General features: G+C 43.7%; 1 protein-coding gene across 2 annotated transcripts in view; it reads right to left on the bottom strand.

Annotated features, from left to right (window-relative positions):
* LOC146860466 (ADAMTS-like protein 5) overlaps positions 1-22,399 on the bottom strand; it is a 315,295-nt gene that overhangs the window by 30,766 nt on the left and 262,130 nt on the right. For both annotated transcript variants that reach the window (XM_085644356.1, XM_085644354.1), the window contains exons 10-11: positions 17,441-17,609; positions 16,569-16,664 (exon numbers count right to left, since the gene is read on the bottom strand). In XM_085644356.1, the coding sequence (XP_085500482.1) occupies positions 16,569-16,664; positions 17,441-17,609 (265 nt within the window). The remainder of the gene's footprint in view (positions 1-16,568; positions 16,665-17,440; positions 17,610-22,399) is intronic.

Below are 22,399 nucleotides of genomic sequence, written 5' to 3'. Positions count from 1 at the left end.
CTAGGGTTTTTTGTGGGGCATATTTTTAATCATTGGACCCAAAGATCACAAACAAGAGAGGATATCATGAAAATACAATAAGATTGCAAAAAAAAAAAAAAAAAAAAGGTACTTTATATATATCTAGCTTCTGTCTCTATCCATTTATCCCAAATTTCCCAATATTTTGTTTTTTTTGTACTTTTACCAGCTTGATCTAAGGATGATACCCTCTGAATGGAATGAATCCATTCCTCCTTCGTGGGAGGGCAAGGCAAAATCCATTTAATACAAAGCTCCCTTCGAGCTAGTAGAGTCAAAGTAAAAAACAAGGGTTGATGACTTTTTGTTAATACCCCTCCAACTACTTCTCTTGGGAGTAGCCCAAAAATGACCGACATAGTTGTTAATTTTATATCCAAACCCATAATATCTGATATAATCTTACCCACATTATTCCAAAAGACGTGTATTACTGGGCAGCTCCAGAACATATGTACCTCATTTGCCCTCTCTTCTCCACACTTAGGGCATTTCTTGATTTCACGGCTTCCCATTTTCGATAATCTCCGAGGAGTCCAGTAAGCCTTATGGACTGTAAAGAGATGGTTCTTTTTTAAGGGCGCAGCATTTATACAAGATCATAAAAGAGACATAGATATTTGCCCACTATTTTCGAGGTCTTTATCCGGTAGGTCTTTCCTCCATGTCTCCATGAATAAGACCTGCTCCTCTTCCCCATTTTGGACAAGTAGCCAGTACCATTCTGCCACTTCTTTTACTTGTGTTTGTCGAGTGGATATCTTTAAGGCCAAGTTCGAATTTCCTTCCAATTCTTTTCTAGAAGATTTTGTCCAGCTTGACAGTTGATAGTATTTGAACTTTGATACCTGATCTTCGCAAATTACAGATATATGGGACCAGTATATAAGTTCCGCCTCAAATAAAAGTTGACCCCAGGTATTAATTCCATATCTCCTCAAAGGTGTTGCAAGAGCATCCTCTAGACACAAAGGCGTCCCAGGAGAGTCCCAAACTGGTGTGATATCATTGTAGTAGGGAATTTTTAAAAGACGGCTCACCTGCGACCAAAGCTTTACTGCAGATAGCAAAATCTTCAATCTAACTTTTTAAAAAAATTTTGGGTGACCAAATTTTAGAAGGAAGCATCCAGCTTGTTGGGAGAAATCAAAAGTTAGCGCTTTGTAGAGGGGCGAGAACATAGAGCTTTCAATCATCAATTGTCGGAAATTTTTTAACTGGAACGCGCACAAATATAGATATAAATCAGGGGTTGCAATACCTCCATATTCTTTTTTTTTCCTCAGTTTTTTCAGGGCTATTCTCGGGCTTTTATTTCCCCATATGAAGCTTGAAAAAAGTCCTTGTACCTTCCTAAACCAGGCTCTTGGGAACTCTAAGGGAATGGTGTTAAATAGGAATGTGTATTGGGGAAGGATTGACATTTTTAATAGGTTAGATTTGCCCAGAAAGGAGATAGGCAGCGCTCCCCAGGTTTGTAATTGGGAGCTTACTTTTTTTGTCACTTTTTCGAAGTTTATCTGTGCAATCTTATCAATATTTTGAGCTATCTGTATCCCCAAATACCTTATTTCTTTTTTTGTGTAGATACTTTTGAAATTTGTGTTCCATTTCATTAATTCTGTCTTTTGTTGATTGAGTGAATATCCTGAAACCCTACCAAAATTTTCTAATTCAGACCAAATTCCTGTATATGATGTTTCTAAGTCACCTGAAAAGATGATAAGGTCATCCGCATGTAGACCTATTTTTTTCTCCCATCCATTACATCTAAATGGAATAATATTCTGGCTAGTTCTCAGTTTATATGCCAGTGGTTCCATATACATATTAAAAAGTAACGGGGAGAGAGGGCAGCCTTGTCTAGTCCCTCTTCCAATTTTTATGGATCTAGTTAATTTCCCATTCACCAAAATTTTTGCTGAGGGGTTTTTATAGATAGCTTTAATTGCTGTCATACATGTTTCACCCAGATCAAAAGTTGTATCACTTTAAATAAAAAAGTCCAGTTGACCCGATCGAAACCTTTGGCAGCATCAAAAGTCATTACTGCCAAGGAGGTCTTGTATGTTTGGGCCATATCTATAGCTCCGATAAGGTCTTGTACTAATTCGCTGAGCTGTCTCCCTTTCATAAAGCCCTTTTGGTCTGGGTGTATGATCGAACCCATCACTTTATTTAGGCGTTTGGTGATAATCTGTGTGTAGATCTTATGATCACAATTTAGGAGGGAGATAGGCCTATATGATTCGCATATTCGTGGGTTTTTGTTTGGTTTTAACAGGATTGTGATAGTCGCCTTTTCCCATGACGCGGGGGGGGGGGTATTACCTTTTAAAAAACAAGAGTTGAAAAGTTGGAAAAGAATAGGTGTCAGTTCTTTTTTTAATAAACTGTATATCTCATTTGGAATGGAGTCCGGGCCTGCCGCTTTACCCTTTTTTAAAGACTTAATAGTTTGAGTTATTTCTTCCACAACTAAGGGGCAGTTTATTTGTTATTTTTCATTTTGTTGAAGTGAGGGAAGAGTCAGCTTCGATAAAAATTCATTAATACTCTTTTCCTCGATTATTTTTTCCTCCGTATATAAATTTTCAAAAAAGTGGGCGAAGGCTTCCTCAATTTCAGTATCGTTTGTTATTATGTTGCCAGTATCTACATTTCGAAGGTCCTTTATCTGATTTCTCGTTTGGTCAGTTTTTGTCTTCCATGCGAGAAGTTTGCTACACCCCTCTCCATATTCGTGGTGAGCTAGTTTACTAGCATCCCACTTTTTTTTGATTATGATCTCTAGGTAGTCAGCAAGTTTATATTTTGCATTCATTAAATTTTCCAGAATGTTTGGATTTCCCTGTTCCTTTTCAAGGTTTTCTTGACATCCTTGTATCTTATTCTCTAATTTCTTAATATCTTCTTTTGTTTTCTTAGCCTGTGAGCAGGATATAGCTATTAGTAAACCCCTCAAGAAAGCCTTGTATGTGTCCCAGACTGTTTGTATTGGGGCAGAGTTAAGGTTTATATAAAAAAACTCTTTAGTCTCTGCTTTTAGTTTTTCGACTATAGTGCTTTCTAATAGTAGTGTCCTATTAATAGTGTACCTCCGTGTTAATTGAGCATTATGTATAGCTATTTTTAAAATAACTGCTGAATGGTCTGACATATGCTCAGGAGCATGACTTATTTGAATAACATTCCTACTCACTACAGTATCCACTAAGAAAAAGTCAATTCTTGACCGATGTCCACATTTTTTATTATGAAATGTAAATTTCCCTCCATTTATTTTATATTTATTAGCCATCTCCCTCCAAATGTCGACCAATCCTATATCAGCCATTAGTTGTCTTATAGCTGTTCTCATTTTTTGTGTTTTGGAGGCTCCTCTACGAGAGGTGGAGTCTTGGCCTGGATCTAGAACCAAATTAAAATCGCCCCCTAATACTATAGAGTCACTGACTCCAGTTAACTGAAGAAGTAGAGTATATAAGGGGGCCGGATCATCCACATTTGGTCCGTAATAACTTACAAAGGTTATCCACACCTCATTAATTTTCAATTTGGCAATAGCCCACCGCCCCTGCGTATCAACTATACATTCCCCTAATATTGCTGATGCTGTTTTTTTAACTAGAATGGCTACACCTTTCACTGTGCAAGATTGTGTTGTGCAGATGCAGTATTCAATCCATTTCTGTTGTTTCTGTTGTTTTAACATCATAGTCCATTCCTCTTTCAATAAATGGGATTCTTGGACAAGGAAAATCTTGCAATCTGATAGCTTTATATATTCTAATATTCTTTTCCTTCTCGAGGGAACCCTCAATCCATTTACATTCCATGACGTGATCCCCAGGACTTTAACTTTTTTAGGCATAGATTTTTATATAATTGCCTTTTTTAAGAAATTGTGTATATAAAAGAAAAAGGTTAGAGATTTTTTTGTTGACCGTGTCAAATGAGGACGTTTTTTTTTTTGTTTTTCTCCCACATGCTCCCCCACCCAGTGTTTTAATAAAAGCCTTATTTTATTGCATTTTAAGTGTACACCCCTCCCCTGTGCCCTCCCTGGAGAACCCTCCCCACTGTCTTGGGCAATCCTAGTTGCCCTATTTGAGAACCGCAACCGAGGCCTTATTTACGAGTTGGCTCATTTGTCTAAGCATTTCTATTGGATCTCATGCGTTCCAAAAACGATTCCACCTCCATTGGATCTCGTATGTTGTATGTTTTATTGCGCCACATTATACAGAGGAGTGCTGGAAATTTCATTTGTACCGTGGCACCTTCTGCCCTTATGTCTTGCATGTATTTCCTTAAAGCCCATTGCCTATCTGATGTAGCTTTAGAGATATCGGAACAAATTTTGTAATTATAGCCGTCTTTGGTCAGGACTACAGGGATTAGAGCTTTGTTCAGAATGCGTTCTTTTATTGTATAGGATTTAAAGTTTACTAAAATCCTTCGAGGGTTCTTTCTATCCTTGTTCAGTCTAAATGGCTCTCTGTGGGCCCTCTGGATGTCACTATCTAGATCTTTTTCATCTATTTCGGGAACAAAATGTTTCAAAAGGTCTATAACAAAAGACTTTATATTTTGCCCTTCTTGGGATTCCGGAACGTTCATTATTCGAAGGTTGTTCCTCCTTGAGTTATTTTCCAGGATCTCAATTTTGTCACGTAGCTCTCTCTCAGTGACCGAGGCTTTTTCGTTGTTGCTCTGACAGAGTCTCACTTCCTCCTTTATCTGTTCCAGGGTCGTCTCTACAGTTACTACTCTTTCCAATAATGCATTAAATTTGCCCTCTAGTATTTCGCAAGTAGTCTGAATTTTCTGTTGATTCTTTTCTGATTTAGCAAACCCTATTTTCATCTCATTTAATAGTGTTACCACCAGACCTCCAATATCGCCCCCCATACCACTACTCATAGGGTAGTCTTTGTCTAATACTGGTGAAAGGGTACCAGAGTTTGAGATTGGTGAGGATATATGGCTCTCCATCTCAGGAGGCTGAGCTACCTGCTTTGCTGTAGGGCAGTCTTTGTCTGCCTCTTGCTCGTTTGACGAAAGTACTTGATATTTATTAGGAGACTCCATTGAGGACAGAAGGGAAGATGATGTGGCTGAAGGTGCTTCTGTAGAGGACAACATTTCTGATACTAATATTGGGTTGCCTTGTATTTTGAAAAAGGAACGCAATGAAGGTGTAGTTTTGATGAGAGAGGCCGTCTTCAATTGTTCCTTTATTGCTGTTTTGGCGGCCCTTGTAGAGACTACCGCTGCTTTGGTTCCCGTGTTTTGGGTCCTCTGGTTCTTATTAGTTTGTTTAATAGGGTGCTTTGGAATCAAATGTATTAGGACCCATCCATCTTCTGTTTGTTTTTTTGAAGAAAGAGGAGGGTTCTCATCCAAAACTGGAGAAGACCCCCCGGTTAGTACTGGGAACAATGGAGCAGAGTCCTTATGACTATCGTTAACCCCAAAAGGATTAGTTTGATCGAGAGTGACAGGCTCCTTAGGATCTAAAGGGACCACGATCAATTTAGTGTCTGAGGTGGTACTTTTATCCTGTAATGATACTAATGGTGTCTTAGGTTGAGAGAGATCTTTCTTATTACCACGACCCTTTTTCCTAAATGAATTCATACAGGCAAACCCTTCCAACTCGTTTTTAGGGAGGTAAGAACAATAATTGAGGTCTGTATAATGAAGGTTTGAGTCTGGATGGTTAGAAAACTCAGGAGATTCGGAGTTTAGAGTACTCCTTAAAATGCTTTCATAATTATGTTGTTTGGGAACTTCATGAAATTTATAGGTGGGGCCTCTAAATATTTGTTTAGACACAAAAACTTGCGTTTGGTGATAAGATCTTGCCGCTTTAAACCAGAAGTCCCTCTTAATTAAGTACTTAACAGTTTTATCTGCCAACCGGTGACTCATGGAGAAAAAGACCCCTCTTCAATCCCCCTACGCGGGTCAACACAAAGAAATCCAAGGATCAAGCCCCCCCACTCACATGAACCCAAGGGAAGCCAGCAATATTCCCCCCCATTGGAGAGAAACGGCAACACGGAGGAAGCTCGAGCTACGCAATGTCGAAAGCAGGCAACCGAAGAGGCAGCCCTCCGAACGTGAGGTTGAGGTCCCACAGCAATTCAGCCAACCTCCCGTGTATCTTCCCTGGACCAATGCTCCATCCGCCAGCAGCGCTCCGGATCTCCCTCTCCCGTTAGCACCGATGCCCCCTCCGGAGACGCCGGCGCCGGCAGCCCCAACACGCCGATACGCCGATCCAGGCAGCAACCAACAGCAACGCCGGCTCAACGCCTCACAGTCCACGAGAAACACGCAGGAACGCAACACAGGTGAGCCATTAAAGTGAGTTTAAAGTGAAGGTAGTCGCCATCAGTTTAGCGGTGCTCGCGACTCGTACTTTCAGCCGGCCGCCATGTTCTCCGCGGTAATATCTTCCACTGTGGCCCCTCCTGGCATATGTGGTCACCGTAACAAGGCAGTACAGGCTTTTACTCTCACCACATGGCACTCCACTGATGACTTTCTTCACGGCAGCCCTCTAATACATACGGTGGTCACCAACTATCAATCTGCACACGGGCAACAACACGATTGGTGCAGCAGCTGTCTCCTCACACCTTGTACCGGGAGTTTACTCGACTGGGCTCACCACTGGACCTCGCTCCCTCCTCCACTCTCCTCTTCCTCACAGGACACACTGGTCTTGGTAAGCAGGCAAGACCTGGTGCTCTAGGCTCCAGAGCAGGCGGTCTTGGTTTCCCTGGATGATGTCCTCTCAACCAGCAGGGAGAATAGCAGGTCTTGGCCCCCAGTCTGGCTCACAGGCAGAAGTCGTGCAGAGCTTCCCTTCCTCACACAGCTCATCTGGCTGCTTGGTAGATGACAATTATGTTGGGTCTCAACCTCCCCGTCTTATGTCATTTTCATGCTTTACCATCTCCTATGGGTAGAAAGTTAGAAAATCGACATGCAAAGTAGTGTGGCCTAAATGTCAACTACCAGGATATCATGATGGTAAGTATACATAGAAAAGAAAATGTTTACGAGTCGTAACTCCACAACTACATAACTGAGTAGGTACTTTGAAGATATATATGTTTACAAGGCACAAAGATGTGGAACTAAGAATAGTAAACCAGACCAAGGGTTCACCACTTATATGGAGGACAAGGACATGAAAATCTATTTAAAGAAAACCTTTACCATGACGTGTGGGAAAGTGAGATCCAAAAAGAAAACTCATCATATCAAGGAACAAGCACTTGCTTGAACAGAAAGTTTTACATACCTAGGTATCAATTTTTCTACCAATGGCCAATAGGGGGCACATGGATGCAGCAAAACTGAAATTTATTACATCCTCAGAAGCCCTCTTTCGGTTTGCATCTAAAATTGGGAATAAGCTCAATAGAGAGCTGCTGACCATATACGGAAGTAAATGTATTCCCAATGTCAGTGACGGAGCCCCTCTGTGGGGCCGGACAAGCTGTAAATTGTTGCAGACCCAGTAAAGACTTTTCCTATGTAGATTATGACTACTGCCCTGTTGAGCCTCCTCTTATATAGTTCATAAGGAATTAGGCGTCCCCTATTTAGAGGATGCCCTGCAGACAAGTCCAATCACACTTTGGCATCATTTATGCAGTAAAGATGGCACTAAATTCACCAAAGAGATAACAGACTGTCTAACATTGGAACATAGAGCAAGAATACCATGGCTCGCCTATGTTGATTGATTGATTGATTATTAACTGTTCAATTATTTAAAATCATTACAGTAAAAAAGCTAAAATTGAAGCCCAACCCCCCTTGCCCACCCAACCATGCCACCCCCTCCCCGGACCTCCTATGAATTTTTTTTAAATAAAAAAAAAAACACCCCGTTTCCGACAGTCAAGCTTGTATTGCAAGGTCCCTTTTGCCTTCAATCCGGGAGTTGAATTATGTTGCGGCAATGTTCCAGTCAAAGCACATGAAGTGGCGGGCAAGCTCTTCTTTAACCCTGGATGTTATGGAAGAACCTTGTTAGCCCATTAGTCAGTCTCTGATTTCAAGAGCTTATGGAAAATCTTTTATGCACTTGCGTCTAGAGCCTGTCCGATCTGGTAAATGAATGTTGGCGCTCTTGTGAGGTGGTGGGTTTTTATTTCCGAGAAGCACCAATCTGATGCCTCCTTGCATGTTCTGATGCCAAGGTATTTTAAAATGGGACAAAGCAGCCTTTGTCGTTCACTGGTCAATTTGGGGCAGCAACATAATAAATGGAGCCAGGATTCCCTTTGGTAGTTGCATAGGCGGCAAGAGACGGCTGCGTCTGCTTGCGCCCATGCTGGATTAAAGTCCGCAGTTCTAAGGGCCGTTAGCCTCATAAAAAGGATTTTCCTGCGGGCCTGGGCCCCTAGTGCTTCCTTTAGGTATGGTTGAGCTTTCCACATGGTGTAAGATTCGTCCAGTGCCTTTGTGAAGGTGTTATGTCGAAGTTGAAGTGCGGTTAAGTCCTTTTCATACGAAATGGAGCGGACCTGCCATCTCATGATGTTTGACCAGGCCTTATGTGGGATGTCTGTTAGGGACAGACTATTGGGTTCGATGTTTAGGGTCTCTATTGCTTTGCCCAGCTTGGTGTGCCAGGAAGAGTCCTCTTCTCTAAAGATTGTTACCAGGTGATGTTTGAGAGAGTTATCCGGTGCTTTAAGGACTCTAATATAATACTTTATTAGATCTCCTTGGAGGGCCAGTTCTGGTCTGCCAAGCCCTAGTTCCAGCCGTAACCTGATGTTCCTTGCATACCTGGGTACTTGCAGCACGATCGTGTGAACTTTGTCCTGCGCTGCTGCTCTGAGTTTGTCTAAGGCTCCTGGAAATGCCAAATGACCGTAGTTAATGGCCAGGATTTGTTTTGCCCTAAGGACCTTCAGCATGGGGTCTGCTGTAGGGCTGCTCAAGCATTGACTTAAGAGTCTCATTGATAGAATTACACTATTGATTTTGGCAGTCTCGGTGGAACTAGACTTGCCTCTTTCAGAGCTTCCCCCATGTCTGCTGTATAGAGGTTAAATAGTAGGGGGGCCAGGACACAGCCCTGCTTCAGTCCGTTGTTGGTTTCGACTTTTGCTGATAGAGCTGTGGGGCTTATCTTAACTTGCACCCAGATCCCCTCATGAAGGGATATGATGGCTTTCAATAGCTTAGATGGAATCCCCCAGGCTGACAGTTTTCTCCAAAGTTTGCCCCTATCGACAAAAACTGTGCTGTAATCAATAAAATAGCAAAACAATGGCAGGTGCCTGTCTTTCACAGCATGTTTTGAAAGGTGGGCCGGGGCCATGATGTTGTCCGTTGTTGCGCTGTATGTCCTGAAGCCGGTCTGGTAGGATGATAATATTTCGTTGTTATTAGCCCAGTCCTCTAGATCTCTCAATAGTTATTTGGCAAAGGCTTTAGCTTCTACATCCAGCAGGGCCACCAGCCTATAGTTGGCAGGGTTGGAGTGGTCGCCTTTCTTGTGAATAGGAAAGAGGATTGATACTTTCCATGATTGTGGAATTATTGCCGTTGAGTAAGCAAAGTTGTATAGAGGGGTAAGGACTGTGGCAAAGAATGGTTGGACTGATTTAAATGCCAGGGTTGGAATACCATTAGGGCCTGGCGCCCCATCGTTCCTTATTTTGCTGTTCTCCCTCTTTATTTCTGCTTCTGTGAAGCCGTTGCCCTCAAATGTCGTTTGTCCTACTTCATCTGTGTGCTTGGGGAGGGTGTCTGTGCGAGTGCCTATTTCCCAGATGTTCTTAGGAGTGGTATGCTCAGCAGCTGATGTGCCTCTAGTGTATAATCCCCTTACATACACTTTTCACTCGTTGCTTGCATTGTTGTTCTCCTTGCTCCTGGGTTGAGAGCTCAGGCGATTGATATACCTCCATAATTTGTCATTGTACTTTTCCTTTAACAGGGCAAATACTGTGAGACATTTTTGTTCCATTTCTTTCCTTTTCTGCTAGCCTACCTTCCTCCTGTAGGCGGCTCTCAGCGCAACTATGGAGTCCCCCGCTGTCGATGTTCCTCGTTTCTTCCTTCTTCTGAGTGCCTTCATAAGAGCATCTTTACATTGACTCAAGCTCTTCGGTATCTGTGGGTTCTTTGAAGAAGGGGCCTTGTGGGAAAGAGTTGTTTTACAGTGTTTTTTACCCAGCTTCCACCACAGGTCTTCTTTCAGTGCTTCCCAGAGACCAATCACCTCTGAATGGGTCTCCCACAGTCCTTGAGCTTTTCACGTTAGTGCCCACTCCTGCATTTTCCCTTTGAGATTGGTTACCATTTTATTCTTTTAATGGCTCTGGAACGTTCATCCCCTGTGATTTCTCCCATCATTTTCTGGAGGTCTGCTGATTCCATTCCTAAGCAGAATGTTGCACATAGAGGCCTATAGTCACTTTCCCCTCTGTCATCGACCTGAAATTCTTTCAACCTGTCGGCCGTTTTCTCGTTGATTAAAATATAGTCAATAGTGGATATGTTCCGAAATGATGGTTTGGGGCACCACAAGTGTGATCGTAGTTTCATCAGGAAGTGAGTTGAGTAGAGTTTAAATTTTTTGAGAAGGTAGAGCAATGGGCTGCCTTGTGCCCTTTGTTTTGTTTGTCCGGGGCACTTTCCAAACCTCTCAGATTAAAATATCCTGCGATGATTACGTTATAGTGCTCATATTTAAGTAATATGTCTTCCAGCGTGTTGGTAAATAAGTCCATACTGGCAGCACTCAGTGCCGGGTTGATATAGCAGTTTATGAGCAGCAGATTAAACGGCAGGTGGCCCTCCCTTAACCCAACGATTGTCATTGCTTGCAGGTCTGGGGAGTTTACTCTTATTTCTGTAGATTTAAGTTTACGCGCATGGCTTATGAAGATTGAGAGACCCCCAGACGGGCGTCCGAAGATATTTTATTTTGTTGCATTTATCCGATGTTCATGGAAGCCCACTATGGGTGTTGATGTCATTGACCAAGTTTCTTGACAGCAAATGATATCCCCTTTTGCAAGGTAGTCCTGTATTTCCTTGGTCCCTGCTTTTTTATTTAACCCTGCGATGTTCCATGATATGAGAGTTAGTTCTTGGGGGAGGTCCGAGTTTTGGCCTTGGTGTTGATCTTCCCGCACCGACATTACCCTTCCTTCTCTGATGATGACTTGAATTTGGCTAGGGGTGCTGTTGCTAGTTCTCGCCTCTTGTAGCCTATTTAGTTTGACCCATTAGCACTCTTCGCAGGTTGTCTCTTTGAAAAATAGAAATATTTATTGATGTTTTAGGGCGTTCGTTGATATGTTCCCCTCGTTTACTGTTGTAGGTGGCACTTTTTGGCAATTTTTGTAAAACGGAATTGGTGAGATCTCTTATCTCTGGAAAATCAAGTTGTCGATGTCCAGTAAATGAGGCCGTTGTGCTAGATCGTGAGATATCTCGCGGGCCGGTGCACGCCGGGTCTTTGCCCTCGATAACTTCCGGCATGTCCTCCTCCTGAGGCCAATGGATCAAGGCTTTGATTGGTAAAAGACTGTGTATCGCGTCAGTGGGCTTCCTTATGATCCCTTAGACTGTTGTGAGCCGCCCGGGGTCAGTGTCGCTGATCCTTTCTTTGTGTATTATACTATTTTTCTCTGCATCTCGCACTTTGCGCCTGCTGGAAGGGGGCAAATTTGGGCCTCCCTGTACCCATGTTTCTTGCGCCCGGACCTGGTCGCCTTCTTCGTGCAGCAGAGGGCCTCCTCCCCCAGATGGGGGGTCTTTACTGTCGAGTTGCTTAATAAGTACCTGACCAGGCCGCAATGCTTGGGGGCTACTCGCCGTGATCTCTTCCGGCTCTTCAGTTCTTCCGGCAGGCATACTCAAGGGTGGTGAGCTGCCCGGTGTCTGAAAGTAATGGCTGATGAGCCCTTGTTGGGGCGGCTGTAAAAGGGGACTCACAGTGTACTTCTTGTGGCCCTTGTTGTTTGACACTTGTGGGCATCTTCTTCGGAGTCCATCCTCTTTGATTTGATCGGGTTTCCCTTGAGCATTTTCCCTCCACACCAGGAGAGGGTGTTTAGGGAATTGAAATTAAGAAATGACTCCCTTAGCCTTTTAAGCCTTTTAAGATGCTCCTGTGTGCACTCTTCTATGTGCGCTTGGGCCGTGCTCCTCACCACTCAGAATATCTAAGCCAAAAGCAGAGTGCCTTAACTCCTGCAGCCTTCTCCATTGTCACACTGCTTTTACGCTTTTGTGCCTTTTGTACACTCCCGCTTGCCGTGCTGCTCACTCCAGAAACCCACACCGGTAGCCACAAGCCAGATGACCTGTGCTCCTCCGGCTCTCCTGGTAGGAGTCTTTCCTCTTCTCTCAGCAGGATTTTGGCGGGGTTGGGGGGGGGTTCGTGGACCGTAATAGGGCAGAGCAGAGCAGGGTCCGAGCAGGGTCCAGGCAGTGAGGGGAGGGGCAGTGAGCTCTCAGGCTTTCTCCGCTCTGACTCACTCACTCACCCGGGTGCTTTGTGCTGTGGCCCCCTCACCACACGCTGATCCCTCACTGTACGGGTTGCTATTCCGGCGGTTCTCGGCGGTTTCAGCAGTTTCAGTTTCGGCGGTCCCGGCTGCGCTCCGCTGCTGCCGCTGCTCTCTCTCTCGCTCTCTCACAAGACATGGACTGGACCATGCAATGGCTCCTTGAAAGAACAGCACTCCAGGATCAAAGAATTGACAATTATTAGAAATGGTGTTTCGACGACATGTAATCAGTTCCTTTTTGGCCAGCAGTAATTAACGAGGACTAGGATAATAAGGTTTATAGTAACCAAGTATTACAGACTCCATTGAATAACAAATATTTAAAATTATGTAGTATGCAGAAAGTAGGTACATCCCTCAACTTCGGCCATAAAAACACACAGCATTCCCCTTGCATGTATTTTTTCCCAAGATGGCAGCCTATGTAAACATCTTGCTAAAGGTGGTGGATGGGAAATCGAACTTTGAGGATCCGGTTGGAGTGTTACAATTTAGTAGGAAATATTTTAAAACAATTCTAATTGAGAAAAGGATGGCTGATAGGGAAAACAGAGAGTGTTTTAATCCAACTGTGTCAATGTACCTCTCAGGTCAGATACAACAAAGTGCCCAGAGCTACCTTACCCTGGTACCAAACATCCAACATAGATTCTATCTGGAGCACAACATCAATGACATCTGTTTGCCTCATAATGAGTATAAATGGTAGGTATGTCTATTTGGAAGTCCCAGTAGTGTGCAAATTGAAAATCTTGGTAAAGCTGTATAAAAAAAATGCTTATTGCTTCCAATGCCTCTTTCCAGTAGGTCTATAGTTTCGGACATTCCTTCATCAGGTGTGTCAGGGCATTTCTCTCCTAAATCCCCCAATATCTATCTGAAGTCATGGTATCCCATTCATGCTACTAGTTAGGGTATAGTTAGGTATAGTAGTAATAGTTGACTATGTTGATTATAGTTTCTCTAGGTGTCGAGTAGTGTGTTGTGTAAGGATCCCTGATGTGTATCTGCCCTTGATCAGTCCCGTTTATGATTCCACCAGGTTGGTGTCTGCATGTACTTGGTTTAATTAAGGGCTATAGGAACCCGTGGCGAGCCAGCCAGTAATTAAATCTCTCTTCTTCAGAAAGGTGGATTTTTTCTTGATGGAGTTAAATGCCTTAATGCCCTCTTTAATAAATACATCCCTAATCAGATGGATATTCCTTTAGCCATAGCCTGACATGAAAGTGAATCAGTTCCTGGATTAAACAGAGCTTTCCCTTACACAGGGGCTAAAGAGAAGGGGAACAAGTTTAAGTGCCCATGTATCCCCATCCTCTTCCATACTATCCATGCTGCCCTGGTGACTGTTGAGGAATATAGACCCCATACTATGTATTTCCTATGAAACCAATGAATTTTCCATATGTTATGTTATGTTATCACGACTTATAAAGCGCACAAATACCAACTGGTGTCTCGGCTCTAACTGCTCCTGGGACGAGACAAAAGTTTCCTTGTTAAAAAAGCCTCTTATTAAAAAGCCAGGTTTTTAATTGTTTCCTGAATGCTAATAGGGTAGGAAGGGCTCTAATCTGAGGAGGAAGAGAGTTCCAAAATGTAGCCGGGGAAACCACAAAGCTTCTTTCACCCCAGTTAGTTCAATATGTTCTGGGGACTGCAAGCAGATTTGTGCCAGAAGAGTGAAGAGTGCAATGAGTTCTTCAGAAACTCTGGCCCCATGTTGTGGATCACTTTATAGGCAATGCACAACGCCTTGAATTTTATTCTGCTTCTAATTGGCAACCAATGAAGTTGTCTGATAACCTTAGAAACAGAATTGAATTTAGGTGTGCCAGAAAGCATCCTAGCGGCTGCATTCTGTACCAGCTGTGGCTTATTTAAAACCGCTTCCTGAGCATTGATCAGTACACTGTTGCAATAATCCACTTTGGACATTACCAAGGCTTCAATCGAGATGAAAAGGAACAGTTTCTTTACCATTCTAAGAGTATAGAAGCAAGAGGAGACCACAGAGCTTACATGACATTTGTAGGACAGCTTGTCAACTAAGATGACACCCAGATTTTTGGCCTTAGTTACTGGGTAAGGGGCGGTCCAAGTTTATCTGGCCACCATCGGGAGGACCAGACAAGGGATAGATTTCCAAAGACAATTAGCTAAGTCTTGGAAGAATTCCGTTTGAGGCAATGTCTGGACATCCAAGCGCTGATAGTCAGCATGCCATCGTGAAGATTAACCGAGACGTTTTCAATGTTGATATAGGATTTACAGTTAACACCTGGTCCATGAAGCAACATTGCTTCTCTGTCTCCTTTCGTTTCCTTTGCACCACAATCTGGAAAGGAATTGGATTTTCAAACAAATAAAAGAGATCAATTGTGGAACAAAATGTATTGAGAAGCAGCCAAGCATTTTAACTGGTAAAGAAAATAAGAGGAAATAATGGTAAGAGACAAGATAGGATTACACTGGGGGCAGTCCGAATCTCTGACAATTTATAGCAGATTTCGAAAATTATGAGGAGATTTTCTATCTGTCTGCATCTGCTTCCAGAGAGAGAGAGCTTGTAGAAGCACCAGAAAGGCAGTACGCATCATTAGGAGCTACAAGTTAATGCCACAACGCATGCTAGCATCACTGTGACACTGACTGATAGCTAGTCTAGTTGTAATGGCTCCTCTGTGAAATTGTAGGCTGAGTTAAGCAATAGGGTGGCTGTACAGATGCAGTCTTTGCAGGAAAGTCATCTAGCTGGAGTAAGACGGCCACCCAGTGGAGGCTCTCAGCCTTCCCCCTTGCCTCAATGTGGCACACATGTACTAGACCGTAAGGGCGCAGCAACACAAAGAGGATGAAGTGTGTGAGGGGCCATGCAACCTGGAACCTGGGCACAGACAGCCTGACTAGAGATATGTGTGAGGGTCAAAAATATATTGACATATAGATGCAGAAAGTTGGGTGCATGTAAACATACACGAATGGTGAAAATAAATTAATAAGAAGGGGCCTGATAAACACAAGCGCTTTTTTTTACATACTATGACATGCCTTTGTGACGTCAAACTCGTTATTAATAAAGGGCATAGTTCTATTTGTACTAACTTTATATGAGTATTACTATATTTTCATTTTATTCCCATTTTATATGTTTTCGGGCCAATCCACAAAGGCATGTAATAGTACGTAGAAGAGGACTACGAGAGTGCTACTTTACGCATTCTAAAATGCCTTTGTGAATAGGTCTCAGTGAGTGCAGTTTACTGTATTTTATTTAATTCTGTTGACATTATATTGAGGAATGTTAATGTAAATCCTCTGACTACTTTAACAAACAGGAGAAGAAGGGTGAAAACCCGTAGTAGGTATTGAGGAATTCAAACAGTTCGGCCCATTTTTGACCAAGACCCTCTGGCACTTTACCACGTTCCTATCTCTGTGTTTACATTCTTCACTGCAGTACACATCAGACACAAGCTCTGGCATCCTTCACTTGTGCTGGGATATACCTGTGTTTTTTCAAACTAAGGAGGTCAAGGAAACAACTGGAGAGTGAATGGGGAACTCTCTTAGCCAGGCTGCTTGATTCATATGCCTTCCCTGTGCTAATGTACATTGCGTTGATTTGTTGTTGATGTGGTGCTTGACAAATTGCAGTCTGCACACATCCCAGATTTGCAAACGTGCGCACAAACACACCTCACCCTCGTGTTGCACGTCATTCCCACTCTCACTGGAGCCATCTGTGCCGACGGTGTGTGAGGCCAAAAGCCAGGATCTTTTTTATCACAATGGAGAGCATGTTAAAATGTCTTCTTTTTCAACTCAATTTATATTTCAAACAGTTGGAATGTTATATTAGAGGGCTGGATAAAAACGACAGCCTGTTGAAGCCGCAGAGCCTTCGACAGGATGCTCTCGCTCAGGGGCAGGGCAGGGTAGGTCATCGGAGGCTTGGACTGAAAGGTTACGTACCCGGCCTTTCCGCTTCCGGGATGACGTTGGACTCCATGTTGTCTCTTTCCAGGCGTGCTTGCGGCCTCTGGTTCGCTGGTACCGCTGGCTTCCATGCTGCGGAATACAAATGCGACTTATTGGAACATGCTTAAGCACCGAAGAGTTAAGGGTCTTCTAACAGAGTAGAGATGGGAGCATGCCTCTTCAGTACCATAAGTAGACACCATTGACGGGCACAATAAAGACCCGACTTAATATGGGAAGATGTTTTTGCAGATATAATCCTGTTTTCAGGTTTGTGTTGCAGAAAGCTTCCCATGGATCTCTCCGGACAGCAGCTATTTATGATTAACTTTAAGTACCGCACTTGCAATGCACTGCTTATGACCTCACATATTACATCACTCAAATGTTCTATGACGTTATTGATAACATCACTTATGACATTTGAAATGACATCATTGATGACAACACTGTGCAAGGCGAGTGTGCAAGTTATAATTCCTTCAGCTAACTATAACTGGTGAATTTCAGTGGTTTCTTGAGTTTTAAACGGTATTTTTAACTGGCATTTTCACCTAACTATAAAACCACTTTTGATTTTTAGTGAAAAGAAAATCATATATATAAATATATATATTCAAGGTACGTAGATGTGGAGTTAGGAACAGTAAACCTACATTCGCCTGTACACATTTAACTTGACAACATGGTCCTAGCCGCTATCCTGCACTGTATATCGTTTTAGGATGATACTTTTTCACTCAAAAATGTGAAGCTCAATCCCCCTTTCTCCATCTAGAGCTGAGCCTTCACCAAGAGGTCCAAACTGTCTATAAATAACTTGGCAAGAAAAATATATTTTTTAATTAATATATTTTCCCACTCACCGACAGGGCTTGTTGTTGGAGTTGTCCGTCGAGTGAATGGTGGTACTGGAACAGTAACAGCTTCCTGGTTTTGGATCAGCGGGCTGCGGTCTCCATAGTAGTAGTCATATTGGTCATTAGGAAGCCAGTACTCATAGTCAATCCCTGGATTACGTTCTGTGAAGAGGAGCTGAGGCAGAAGGTGGAGAAGGTGGACAAAAGAGATACAGAAGATGAATCTGGAGAGCAGATACGAGTGTGCTGTTTCGTGGTTATGCTGTACCATTTCTCCTCATTACTATCAACTGCACCACTTTTGAAACCAGAATGTTAGAAAGCCTATTAGATGTAGCATAGCCAACAAGAGATGCATTATATGTAATGCATTTAGGAGAATGATTTTTATCTAAACCATCTGTGACAGGAATAAAATGCCGGCAAAAAGAATGCTCACATATGTGAATTGGATGTTATACATCTACCCAATCTAGCAGCATGGTAGAAAATGCCATCAAATGTATTACAAAGATTGAAAGTAAAACAAAAATTGCATTTGGCAGTACATGGGCTCAATCCTATGTTCAGTGAGCTACAAAGCTAGCTGGCAGAAAGCACCATAAAGCTGATATTATGTTGAATGAGCAGTTTCTAATAATTTAGGTTAACCCCCTGTTACTTGGTAAAAACTGAACTTCACAAATGTTTGTGACCCATATTACTCCTAAAACACTACTGAGGCAGGTGTTTAGTGTATACGTATTATTGTATTCTGCTGCCCACCTTTCCCATTCACCTGTGATCTTTGGCCTCTTACTGCTGACTGCACCTTACTGCATTATGCATATGACTGTCTAACCAAACACAATATATCGTACATGTTTTTATATATTATACTACATATCTTATGTGGTGTACTGTTTTGGTTAGGCCAAGTACATATATATGTGTGAGCAAGGGGACTATGTTTCCCGAAACGAGTTACTGGATTAAAATCGAAGCTTGAACCGATCTCCTGAGACAGCGAGATTACTTTGTGAATTTTAAAAAACTTACATTCGGTGGGCTTCGCCGGGATTCGCTCCAACTGCCACGGGCTGAGTGGGGCGGAAGAAACACTGTGTTCGAATTATATCTATATATATATATATATATATATATCACAGGAGAGACCACTCGTTTCAGAATGACCCAAGGACACAGCGGGGATTCTTTCAGGAGTCCTTTATTCACTCATTGCGCAGCGTTATGCATTTCGGCCAGAGCGGCCTTCCTCAGACGCCATTGCAACTAGAGGGTACCGTCTCCCTCCTTCATTTATTATTGCGGTGCTCCCATTGGTGGGAGAGCAGCTGATCCTGTTCAACTGACGGCAGTTGTGATCACATGCGAGACCGCAACTCCCAGAATGCACTGACATGGTAAATGCGTTGACAGGAAGGTAAGTTCAACTTTTGCGCTGCAATTCCGTGTGAAGGGGGGGCCGTGTAGTTGCAGGAACCCTCCTAAAATAAAAGTGTCAAGGCTCCCTCGGGTCCCCAACGCCCCAGCCTCAAGTTCAGAACAAATCGGGCCGAAGAGAGCACTACAGTGAGTCCTCTCTCCCGTGCAGTCACGGTCTGCCTTCTGACAGCAGCCTTAGGCTTGATCCGTTCTCGTGGCGGTCCCGGTAAACACCAATCCCTTGGTAGCCACAACAAAGATGCCAGTAATATCCGGGACTCTTGACAGGGCGGGTCCTTGTACCGCACTTCTGGCTTGTGCGGAAAATATCACAGGAGAGACCACTCGTTTCAGAATGACCCAAGGACACAGCGGGGATTCTTTCAGGAGTCCTTTATTCACCCATTGCGCAGCGTTATGCATTTCGGCCAGAGCGGCCTTCCTCAGACGCCATTGCAACTAGAGGGTACCGTCTCCCTCCTTCATTTATTATTGCGGTGCTCCCATTGGTGGGAGAGCAGCTTATCCTGTTCAACTGACGGCAGCTGTGATCACATGCGAGACCGCAACTCCCAGAATGCACTGACATGGTAAATGCGTTGACAGGAAGGTAAGTTCAACTTTTGCGCTGCAATTCCGTGTGAAGGGGGGGCCATGTAGTTGCAGGAACCCTCCTAAAATAAAAGTGTCAAGGCTCCCTCGGGTCCCCAACGCCCCAGCCTCAATTTCAGAACAAATCGGGCCGAAGAGAGCACTACAGTGAGTCCTCTCTCCTGTGCAGTCACGGTCTGCCTTCTGACAGCAGCCTTAGGCTTGATCCGTTCTCGTGGCGGTCCCGCTAAACACCAATCCCTTGGTAGCCACAACAAAGATGCCAGTAATATCCGGGACTCTTGACAGGGCGGGTCCTTGTACCGCACTTCTGGCTTGTGCGGAAAATATCACAGGAGAGACCACTCGTTTCAGAATGACCCAAGGACACAGCGGGGATTCTTTCAGGAGTCCTTTATTCCCCCATTGCGCAGCGTTATGCATTTCGGCCAGAGCGGCCTTCCTCAGACGCCATTGCAACTAGAGGGTACCGTCTCTCTCCTTCATTTATTATTGCGGTGCTCCCATTGGTGGGAGAGCAGCTGATCCTGTTCAACTGATGGCAGCTGTGATCACATGCGAGACCGCAACTCCCAGAATGCACGGACATGGTAAATGCGTTGACAGGACGGTAAGTTCAACTTTTGCGCTGCAATTCCGTGTGAAGGGGGGGCCGTGTAGTTGCAGGAACCCTCCTAAAATAAAAGTGTCAAGGCTCCCTCGGGTCCCCAACGCCCCAGCCTCAAGTTCAGAACAAATCGGGCCGAAGAGAGCACTACAGTGAGTCCTCTCTCCCGTGCAGTCACGGTCTGCCTTCTGACAGCAGCCTTAGGCTTGATCCGTTCTCGTGGCGGTCCCGGTAAACACCAATCCCTTGGTAGCCACAACAAAGATGCCAGTAATATCCGGGACTCTTGACAGGGCGGGTCCTTGTACCGCACTTCTGGCTTGTGCGGAAAATATCACAGGAGAGACCACTCATTTCAGAATGACCCAAGGACACAGCGGGGATTCATTGTATTCTGCTGCCCACCTTTCCCATTCACCTGTGATCTTTGGCCTCTTACTGCTGACTGCACCCTACTGCATTATGCATATGACTGTCTAACCAAACACAATATATCGTACATGTTTTTATATATTATACCACATATCTTATGTGGTGTACTGTTTTGGTTAGGCCAAGTACATATATATGTGTGAGCAAGGGGACTATGTTTCCCGAAACGAGTTACTGGATTAAAATCGAAGCTTGAACCGATCTCCTGAGACAGCGAGATTACTTTGTGAATTTTAAAAAACTTACATTCGGTGGGCTTCGCCAGGATTCGCTCCAACTGCCACGGGCTGAGTGGGGCGGAAGAAACACTGTGTTCGAATTATATCTATATATATTACCTACTGGCGGTCGCCAGTAGGTAGTTATAGTTAGGACCACGTTTCCATAGGAAATCCGCAACATTCTATTTTGAATAACTTTGGCGCCGGTCGACGAATCCTCGCAAATTTTTCAAAATAGGTGGGGCGCTACGCTCCGCTCCTAACCTGAAAGTCTCGGGGGGATTCGTCAAGCGGGGGCTGAGATAAAAGGGGGGTCCCAAAACGCGTTTTTCCCATGCATTTTTCCATAGGACCTTTAGACAGGGCTACAGCCCGAACGGCTGAACAGAATTACTAGAAATTTGGCAGAGAGGTAGTCCTCAGGTCAAGGAAGTGCCTTTTGTAGGTTTGGTGTAAATCTGTTCAGTAGATTCTGAGAAAATAGCCTTTAAATCAATATATATATCTGTGGCAGCTTACGGTGCGCTTACGGTGCGCTTACCGTACGCGTACGGTGGCGTGCGTGAGCGCGATTCTGATTGACTCTTAGATCTTAGTAAACATTCGAATCGGCCGAAACCAGGAAGCGGCAGCCGCCATTTTCTCTCTCGCACTGAGAGTGATGTTTAAAATATAAAGCCCAAAAACATGTAAAGGGGCTGTTTAGACAGCTCCCACACACATAGCCATGTTGAGGTAGTCCCCAAAGAAGGGCACCATTTGTGCATGGCTTATAAAAATTACGAAAAATTAAAATATTACCTTTCAAAACTAAGTGCATCATATGTCCTCCATGTGCGCACGGTGCGCGAAGCGCATCGTGCGTACATGGCCCATCTAGCGTAACGTGGGCACGCGGTGCACGTAGCGCACCGCGTGCCCACCGTGCGTGCACGGCACTAACTGCGTAAAGTGGGTGCGCGGTGTGCGAAGCGCACCGCGTGCTTACTGTGCGCGCACGGTGCGCTTCGCGCACCGTGCGCGCACGGAACGAACTGCGTTAAGTGGGCGCGCACGCCACAAATGGCGTAAAGTAACTTAGCATTTAAAAAACCGTACAAATTCACTGAAAAAACCATAGGTTTCACACACGTTATAGTTAGGAATTAGCATTTAAAAAACCTTGCTAATTCACTGAAAAAACCATAGGTTTCACACATGTTATAGTTAGCTGGACATTTTACTGATAAAAAACCAATGAAATTCCCCCGTTATAGTTATTGTAGGCAACTATAACTCACACGACCGTAATCCTCTGCTGATGACATATGTGTCTTTATGAAAAAAAAATATTTGTAATATATGTATAGCTAAAATTTAATGGAAGAAGACATGGGCAAATAAGTGTCTAAATACAGTATTAGCATCAGCAGAGGATTGCGGTCGCGTGAGTTATAGTTGCCTACAATAACTATAACGGGGGAATTTCATTGGTTTTTTATCAGTAAAATGTCCAGCTAACTATAACATGTGTGAAACCTATGGTTTTTTCAGTCAATATATATATATATATATATCTCGAGGCGGTGCAAACTGCTGAAATGCGTCAGAGCCTTTTGTAGATAAAAGTTTTGAAATCTATTCCAGCTGTGTCGGTGCCTGTGTGAAGGCAGCAAAGCAGGGGATCAT

The sequence above is a fragment of the Triturus cristatus genome, chromosome 3_1, assembly GCF_964204655.1.
Source record: "Triturus cristatus chromosome 3_1, aTriCri1.1, whole genome shotgun sequence".
NCBI classification, from domain to species: Eukaryota; Metazoa; Chordata; class Amphibia; order Caudata; family Salamandridae; genus Triturus; species Triturus cristatus.
This window is presented reverse-complemented; position numbering and strand designations above follow the sequence as displayed.